Below are 9673 nucleotides of genomic sequence, written 5' to 3'. Positions count from 1 at the left end.
CTCAACGCTAGGCAAAAGCAAATGCAGCATCTACTGTACCAAGAAGAAAACCCACTAAGAGATAATGAAGCAGCCCTACTGATGGTGAAGAGGATCAATGATACTTCAAAGAATATAGACAAATAGCTCTGATTTGGTGGGAAAGAGGTGCTTTGATAGGAAAAGTTGCAAAGCATCCCTGACAGATCTCGCCTCTATATCCTCCGGCCCCCATTTGTATGCTGTGTTTAATGCCTGTATTTCTCCTCACCCCAGGCTACTGTTACTAGTCTATGCTGCAACAGATCAAAGGTGCTCTAGTTACTCATCTACAGTCCTGTCCCTGAAACCATCTTTGAGCACTTTGCTTTTGGGGTTGCAGAGAGAGCTGGAGCACTTGTAACCAGTAAGAGCCAAGGTCAGATTAATAAACATGCGCCTTGACATTAAGGGCAACTTAAATCTGTACAGGAAATGAGACACTAGTCTTGGTAATCCAAGATGTCCCCCTCCCTAAAAAAAACCAAAACCCTTAAATTTTGAATAGATTTTATAAATGCTTAAGGGAAGTATCCTTCCACGTATTGAGAAATGGATATTTACCTTCATGGAATTCAGAGTACAAGATGTACTAAGTCAAAAGACACAAATTTCAGAAAGTGCTGTCAGTTTATTTTTCACATACATTTTCAGCCAGCAGGAATAGTTTGCGCCTTAGCGAAATTTGGATACCCAGACTTTAAAAAATAGGCATTAAGTACATTTATTGCCAATGAGGCATTTGAGCACCCACCACAGAAGGATGGCATTCATGGCTTTTTCTCCAAAAGCATATACAAAGCTAGAGTAAATGACCGTACAAATCAAGACTATATTACATGGGGCAGAGCCTTTCAGTACGATTAGATTAAGTTAGTGTTTAAGCATACTGGTACTATACAATCTCATTATGGCCGTTAGAATCATCAATAGTTTTAAGAGACGTCTTAAATACTTCCCCATACTATCTTCCACATACGGCAACTATCATCAAGTTCTTCCCATTTCATTTAGATTTATACAAATCACAAGGGACAACAGTAGTCACTGAGACAGAAAGGCAGCTTTGCTCTGAATACAAGTCTGGCATGTTCCATTTGAACAACGTAGTATATTACACAAGATTCACCACAACGAGTTGCTACTTTAGCCAAACATGTTTTTCTTTGAAGAGGAAAGGACACTTAGTTGATTCAGGTCCTTCATTTTTCAGCTGTTTAGGGCCTACCAAGTGCTTTCACAGTTCACTGTAAATACAATTAGCTGAGGCTCCCCGCCCCCTAACTACATATTAGCAGCATAGATAGCATCAATTTGACTTCTGAAGAATTTGGATACTTCTGCTCTCTTTGCCTTCAGTGTCGGTGTCAACAGTCCATTTTCAACTGTGAGCATCTCGGGATGGAGGTAGAGATCTTTCACCTGGTTGTGGAGACAATATTTTTGTCATAATAGTGCCTTATGCATTTGTCTGAGGTGGACAGTTTGCCTTATACTAAGGTTCCCTCTTTACCTTTGAGAAGCTATACTCTCAAGCCCTTGGGATCGAGGAAGTCTATAGTATTTCCTCAAACAGGCCCCCACCCCTATTTTCTTTTTGTATCAAAAGAGCTAGTTGTTGACAGCCACCATTTCACAACACACCAAATGCCCCTTTGCTTAGGAGCAAAGTGCTATAACCATTTGTTACAGTATGGAGCGTATCATGCAGATTTCTGGTGTGATAATTCTTGGTTGTTGGATGCCTGCCCCACATCAATAGAGGCATTGCAGCAGATCTCTGGACTTGTCAGAGATCAAAGTTTGAGATAGAAATCTGAACTACATGTCCTAGGATGACAAGATACCTTTGAAACCTCTTGGAAGTCCAGAGATTTATTTATTTATAATTTTCACTTTTACAAATTTCCACATTTACAAAAGTCCGGGGATTTAAGACCAACTTATTCCTCCAGTATCTCTGACACACTCAATTCCTTTTGTAAAGGGATAAGGGCAGAGTACTATGGAAACATTATGGTGCTGATTTAAATCTTTTTATAAGCCGTTTTATGCATTCAAGCTTCTTTCCAACACAAACGGAGTATGCAGAAACCCGTCTCTCTACTTCTGGAGATCTGCGTTAAGAGTTCATTCTCTTTGAAGCCACTTAACAGCAATAGCCTTGAACAAACTGCATACTCACTTGTTCAAATGACTTGAGGCCAGCTTCTTTCCCCAACCTGATTATGTCTGACAGGATAGCTTTTTTCACCACCTAGAAGCAGAAAATATATTGGTAGGATTTAAACCAGCGGGTTTGAAAAACTTATAAGTTTATCTTAATGCCTTTAGAGACCAAGACTACATAAATGAAAACCCATTTCAGACCTGGAAACGATGCAAGTAGTCCCATAATATCATAACAGATTTATGTTTACCAGTAACTAACCTATATATGGTAGCAACAAGGTGAAGAACAGAGACTTCCAGAAGCAGGTTACTGATGTAAGTCACCCCTCTATCCCAGTCAGCATGACTGTGGAATATTTTTAGCCAATGGTTTTCCCTTTCTACAAATCTTAACTTTATGGAATGAATTCACATTTGTTCTGCAGGAGTATTTTTCAGGAGTCAAATCTCACATTGTGCTAGAAAGTGTTTCTTGGAATTTTAATGAGTTCAGTTCTGTGCATTCAGGCTAAGGAAGGCACTAGATTTTAGAAATCTGAGAGAAATGTATAGACCTCAAACACACATTCTTTCCCACCCACAGCTGCCCAATCCGCTGGTTGTTAAAGCCTGACACCATAAAGCAGTTTAATTCTTAAGGAATTTGTGTGGCTTGGTGGTGGAGTGGGAAGAGACCCTCACAGAGCCATGCACTTAGCAAGTATTGTGAGCAAAAAGTAGAAACAAGGACTATTGCCTCAAAAGCCTTTTAAAAAACCTCAAAGGGAGAGGTTATAAGCAAATTAAATACTGCACTCACACAAAATTCACTTCCAGGATTGCTGTCTATTTCTTAACACGCAGTTGTTCACACCTCAGCAAATGTGTGCGTTAAGCTTGAACATGGGGAGTTTTACTAGCACAACTTTCTAATCAAACAGCACACTCAAGATACATACGAAGTTAACATGCAAGTTCAGACATGAAAATGCTGCTAAAGTAAAAACTTTCACTGCAGTGACAAGTAATTATAATAATTGCCTGCTCCTCTCGCTTAACCCACTATACCAGCCTTGGTTGCCAACACACAATTTAGAATAACTGTTCTAATCGCATATCCAATTTCCTCCCATCTTGGTTTAAAAGCTACCTTGCTTAAATCTAGTTTAGTAGGCTGTATTGTAGGATTGGGTATACATTAATAATTTTAGCAGGAAGCAGCTATTTACAAGTTTATGTGCTATGGCACAAAAGACTCATATATCACCTCATGCAAAACTGCATATCCAAACACCAAGTGAGAGTCAAGAGGCAAACTGGCTCTTTTATTATCGAACTCTGAAATCCAGTTTACAATCAGACAATTTCCCCTTCAAGTTCACCGAATGAACTCTTATCTTCAGTAACCTTGGATCTTCACAAAGTGAGAGAAAGGCACTTACTGTATTTTTGCAGAGTTCCTCAAACGAACCTTTAACTCCCAACTTTGCTGCAAACTCTGGAAGGGTCTCTGGATCAGGAACCACCACACTCACCAAGAATGACTGTAGGAAGAATGAACATTCAAACTCCAGAAAAAAATGGGTGTGGGTGTGTTGTATGTACTCGTTCCCAAAGATTTCCACTTGGGCACATTGAGTTCCTTTGGATCTCAATGGTCATGTCATACTATAAAGAAGTAAGCTTCTATGATCATGCAATCCATTAGGTCATTATGTCCCCGCAAGTCACCCATCTCAGCAGCAGTGTGTGTCCTGACCATTCTGATAGAATTGTCTGGCCCTAGAAACCAGTTAGCACAGTGGCTGAAGATACAGCTCTGAACAGGGCACACTTACCTGTAGGCTATCTCCATGCACAAAGACCTGTGCTACTGGGGCACTTCTGAGGTAGATGTTTTCAATCTTTTCAGGTGCAATATATTCTCCCTGAGCTAGCTTGAAGATGTTCTTTTTTCTGTCAATTATCTTCAATGCACCACTCTGCAGAAAGTACAAAAACAAGTTTGGAGACAGGATTAGAAATCTATCTATATCCCACATTTTTCTCCAAAGAGCTCAAAGTCATGTACATGATTCTCCCACTCTTTAGTTAATCTCCACAGCAACCCTGTGAGGTAGGTTAGGCTGAGAAGCAGTGATTGGCCTAGCAAGCTTCACGGCAGAGTGGCGATTTGGACTCTGGTCTCCCAGCTCCTAGTCCCACACACTAACCACTACACCACACTGGCCTAAAATTCCCAGAGTGGTTTAATGATCATTCCTTCTTCACAGGGAACTCTGGGAATTGCAGCTATGTGAGGAGAATTGGGATTTCCTAACAGCTTTTGGCCCCCATAACAAACCACTGCTCCCAGAATTCTTTGTGGAAAGCCATGACTGCTTAAAGTCATAGGGTTTAAAATGCATTATGTAAATGTAGGCCAAGTAGAATGCTTTAAGAATAATGCATCGGTGCCATATTCAGTAATTCAATCTTTGAATGGTGCATTCATAACAAACCCAATCAGTAGCTTTTGGGAGAGTCCTTAGTGCCTCATATCTCCTAATCCACAGTGCACTATATGCAAGAAAGCATGCCCTCTGGCTGTATTATCCACCACCAATTTCACAACTTGTAGTAGAATGCACACTCTGGGGTGTATTAATTAATCTTGCTATTTGAAGGATACATGGGGAATGCTTATTGCTGCAACATACCGAGAGTCACTGTGACGTTTATCTTATATTATACATCCGATTTGTGTTTGGGTAGCAAGCTTTGCAGGAATAGCTTCCTTATCTTTGCAAGGGAATAATTACTGCAAATCTCATTTTAAACACTTTCAAGTATCCTTTCTAGGAGCCATTTTCTACAGCCAGATGCAGAAAAGCTTGGAGACCAAAATGGAGGCCACTTCTAGATAATCTGTTTTATTGAGAATTCATCCATGTACAGTGGTACATTGAGTTAAGAACTTAATTCGTTCTGGAGGTCCGTTCTTAACCTGAAACTGTTCTTAAGGTACCACTGAGGTACCACTTTAGCTAATGGGGCCTGCCGCGCCGCCGCCAGGCAATTTCTGTTCTCATCCTGAAGCAAAGTTCTTAACCCGAGGTACTATTTCTGGGTTAGCGGAGTCTGTAACCTGAAGCGTCTGTAACCTGAAGCATCTGCAACCCAAGGTACCACTGTATGCTTGTGGGGAGGTTATAGGATGTCATGTCAAGCAATTGTTATCTCACATTCAAGCATATTTTAGTCCACAGTTTCATTTTGTTCGAAGTGGGTTAGTTGAATCAGAATTCCAAATGGTGCAACCTGGAATTAGCCAGCATACTGTTCTGTGCAAAGTAGTCAGCAAGCTGCCTCAGTGACCACCAACTTACCGGCATCCATTTCCCAATGTCCCCAGTATGAAGCCACCCATCTCGGTCAATAGCTTCATCAGTTTTCTCAGGATCCTTCAAGTAACCCTTGAATACATTTGGCCCCTTAATGCAAATCTATAGAAGGCACACAAAACTAGGTGTTAGACCCCATCTATTTTAAACTTCAGCTCACAGAATGCTACATCACAAAAAGGAGCTTACCTCTCCTTCCCCGTTAGCTGCAAGGTAGTTCATTTCAGCAACATCGTCAAGTTTTACAATGTTGCAAGCTAGGGGGGGTCCGACGTGACCTAAAGAAGAACACCCATGCAGAAAATTTAGGTTTTTTTCTCGGTACAATCTTCCCTTCTTTACCTGTCTTGTTTAAAATCGCCAAAATTCCATGGAGGTGCATATGAAGAAGGGCAAAAAGTGGCTGTTGTCGTATCAACCCATTCCTTATTGCTTACATATTGAAGTAACTGTTAACTTCCATAATCGCCTTTTATAGTGTAAATGGTTATAAAAGTCTCTCCCACCTCCACAGCAGAAAAGCAAGCTCTGAATAATCCGATTAGAAGTTGTCTTAAGTCTAACTCATCTTGCCAGTATAGCCCATTCTGCTAGTAAACGGAAGGATGTCATATTTAAATGCAGGAGAAGCAAAAAACCTGTTGCCCTCCCCCCCCCCCATATTTATGTGATCAGTTACATAGAAAGAAGAAAGCAGCTGGATGAACTGCAAAGCAGCCAGAGAAGCCAAAGGAAAGCTCCCATCTCCCCCTGGCCCACACAAACACAGAAGATACAACTCATCCAATACTACCTTGCCCATCATAAGATGTTTCTTTAACTCATGCTGGCCATCTATTATACGCAACTATAAGCCAACTGAAGCCCAAGTCATAGTCTTCAGCCACACTCAGAATTTTAAGAAAGCATACCAGTCGTCCAGTCTCCCGGCAATGAAAATGTGCAGCCACCTGTGCACTCTGTTTGGCCATATGCTTCAAAGATCTGTTTTGGAAGACAAATATTTAATTAGATGGCGCCCTTTAGTTCCAGTTGCAGTTTTGATGGGTTTGTTTTATGACAACGTGGAGTCTATATGAACAATTCAATGAACAAGCCAAGTTCTGTCATGACAGAGATCCATTGAGGTAGGTGGTACAGTGGTGCCCCGCAAGACGAATGCCTCACAAGACGAAAAACTCGCTAGACAAAAGGGTTTTGCGTTTTTTGAGTTGTTCCACAAGACGAATTTTCCTATGGGCTTGCTTCGCAAGACGAAACGTCTTGCGAGTTCTTGCGAGTGTGTTTCCTTTTTCTTAAAGCCGCTAAGCCGTTAATAGCCGCTAAGCCGTTAATAGCCGCTAAGCTGCTAAGCTGCTAATAGCCGCTAAGCTGCTAAGCCGCTAATAGCCGTGCTTCGCAAGACGAAAAAACCACAAGACGAAGAGACTCGCGGAACGGATTAATTTCGTCTTGCGAGGCACCACTGTACTTCCTAGGGGCGTTGCTCAGAAGTGGAGCCTATAGGACTGGATTATTTGTGAAGTGTTTCCATAATCCCCCCCCCCCCGTTTAAATACTTTAATGAAATTCATAGATAACATACACAATATACAAAGATGAAAACAATCATGTACTAATAATCTTATATATGTTTACAAAAATTAAATTTAAATTAAATTTATGCAAGCCCTTTTTTCCTATCTTTTTGCTGACATAGAATAGACTTCCTATCATTTCCCGATGCATATAACCTTTCTGGTGATGAAGGTAAAGGTAAAGGTAAAGGGACCCCTGACAGTTAAGTCCAGTCGCGAACGACTCTGGGGTTGCGGCGCTCATCTCACTTTACAGGCCGAGGGAGCGGGTGTTTGTCCACAGACAGCTTCCGGGTCATGTGGCCAGCATGACTAAGCCACTTATGGCGAACCAGAGCAGCGCGCGGAAACGCCGTTTACCTTCCCGCCAGAGAGATACCTATTTATCTACTTGCATTGCGTGGTTTCAAACTGCTATGTTGGCAGGAGCTGGGACTGAACAGCGGGAGCTCACCCCATTGTGGGGCCTCTAACCGCTGACCTTCCAATTGGCAAGTCCAAGCGGCACAGTGGTTTAAACCACAGCACCACCTATCATTTCCCGATGCATATAACCTTTCTGGTGATGAATGTACTTATTACCTTACACTTTCTGTACTTTCTAATACTTTCTTACAACAATTCATACCTTTTTGCTTGTTTCTTATATTATAGATATCTCTTGTACATATCCCATTTCTGAATACATGTTTGTCTTGTATTACCTCTTAGTCTGTTAGTCAGTTGCACCATTTCCGCATATTCCAGTAATTTGCACTGCCAATCTGATAAAGTTTGAACTTTTCCCAAAGTGTTTCCATAATTTTGCCTACAAAATATACACTCACTATTAAAATCAAAATTATGGAAGAGTTTCCATAATTTTGATTTTAATAGTGAGTGTATATTTTGTAGGCAAACGAATTGTTCCATTTTGAAGTGTTAATGTGCTTGTTATTTTTGGACTTGTTTTCATGTATTCTCTCGTTTTCTGTATATTGCCTTCTTTGTTATTTTTATTCCATGGTTGCCCTTCTGCGGCACTGAAATATTTGATAAAGAGCAGGTTACAACAAAATTTGCACAGTCAGACAACTACAGTCATGGCGAAGCTTCCAATATCGGTTCATCGCCCAACCAACGGCAGCACTTTTCATTTATCAGGTGCCACAACAATGCCACTAACAGAACCTTCAAGCTAACTCATTTGCTTCCTTGGGGTGGGGTGGAGAAAGCCGTGGGGGCTTTGCCCTTACCTGACACCCAAAGGCTGCTCTGAGGAACGTTAGGACAGGTGAAGATATGGGGGCAGCTCCAGTGACTACGATTCGCACCTTCCCACCCAAGATTTCCTGTGGAGAAGGGAAGAGAAGAATGTAAGCATAGGCGCCCCCGCAAAAGGTATTATGGCATTGGTTCTGAAGTCTAAAAAGGGGAGCACGTACCTGAACTTTATTGAACACTAGCTTGTCCCAGATGCTGGTGTTTCGGATAATGCCTTGCTTCACTTCAGCATGCTTCCTGGCTACAGCAACTTTGAGCAGTAACTGCTTGAAGTTTGTTTGGGCACCACTTTGAATCTGCAAGAAATCAGGGCACGGTACTACTAAAGGGGATGTGGGCATCCAGTGACTCCAGAGCTAACCTCTTAATTTCTGGTGACCCCATTTCTCTGCCCTTCCCAAACATCCAGCCATTATACCCCCTAACCTTAAGATGGATTTTAAAGCCATGATGGGACATGGGACAGTTTAGGAGAAAGCCCTGTGGCATTTTAGGGTGAGCTTGCCATTTCTGGTTTCAGGATTTGGTGGCGTGGGAACTTGGGAAGGTACAAGGATTCTAATTGAACTATTCTATGGAAAAGTTAAACAGAAGCATAATATACCCAGTTGCAATTGTACTTAACAGGATTCAAGTGGAGGCAGCTTTATATTAGGTACAATGTTTACCTTGTCATAGATCCTGTTGAGCAGTCTTGGCACCACTGGGAAGATAGTTGGCTTCAAAGTTTTCATGTCATCAGTTAGAAATCTAATATCTCCTTGGAAGAACCCCACTTTTGCTCCATTGCTGTACATTACGGTCTAAAAAGTAACCATGGAAGACCTTGAATATACTGCAAAAGGTACTAGGATTGAGACCCCACTCCCAATCTGCCAGTTGAACCTCTGCCCATTAAAACATCTAGATATCAGTTGCCTCCATTCATTGATCTTTGTGAACACTGGGTATTTATTTAATTAAAAGCTTAATTAAAGAAAAGCTTTTTCAGAACATAAAAATGGATTGCTGTAAACTGTGTTCCTCAAGCTAAGTTTGAGAGGTGTTTCCATGTGTGTACACATACACATACACATACACACTCCACATCTCAAGATCTTGCTTGCAACATTTATCATGATATACAAGCACACCTTGTTGTCACATTAAGCAGGAAGGACCACAATCCTTTTGCCAGACGGGTTGCTTACAGAGCCAGCCAGTGGCTAAGCCACTCATGTGCCACTGTTTAACCTTTTGAAGAGACCCAAGAAGCACCACACAGTTGCTCCCAGTGGCAAG

The 9673-nt window shown here is 41.5% G+C and overlaps 1 protein-coding gene across 3 annotated transcripts in view; it reads right to left on the bottom strand.

Moving 5' to 3' along the window:
* Positions 1 to 629: 629 nt before the first annotated feature.
* The window catches only part of ACSL5 (acyl-CoA synthetase long chain family member 5), a 29437-nt gene continuing 20393 nt past the window's right edge, over positions 630 to 9673 (bottom strand). For all 3 annotated transcript variants that reach the window (XM_081006400.1, XM_081006401.1, XM_081006399.1), the window contains exons 12-21: positions 9061 to 9195; positions 8554 to 8688; positions 8365 to 8460; positions 6464 to 6536; positions 5742 to 5830; positions 5538 to 5654; positions 4008 to 4151; positions 3612 to 3713; positions 2204 to 2275; positions 630 to 1440 (exon numbers count right to left, since the gene is read on the bottom strand). In XM_081006400.1, the coding sequence (XP_080862526.1) occupies positions 1303 to 1440; positions 2204 to 2275; positions 3612 to 3713; positions 4008 to 4151; positions 5538 to 5654; positions 5742 to 5830; positions 6464 to 6536; positions 8365 to 8460; positions 8554 to 8688; positions 9061 to 9195 (1101 nt within the window). In that variant the 3' untranslated portion in view covers positions 630 to 1302. The remainder of the gene's footprint in view (positions 1441 to 2203; positions 2276 to 3611; positions 3714 to 4007; positions 4152 to 5537; positions 5655 to 5741; positions 5831 to 6463; positions 6537 to 8364; positions 8461 to 8553; positions 8689 to 9060; positions 9196 to 9673) is intronic.

This window comes from Podarcis pityusensis, assembly GCF_964106645.2.
Source record: "Podarcis pityusensis genome assembly, chromosome: 5".
Taxonomy (NCBI): Eukaryota; Metazoa; Chordata; class Lepidosauria; order Squamata; family Lacertidae; genus Podarcis; species Podarcis pityusensis.
Note: the sequence above shows the minus strand (reverse complement) of the source record. Positions and strands in the feature narration are given on the sequence as shown.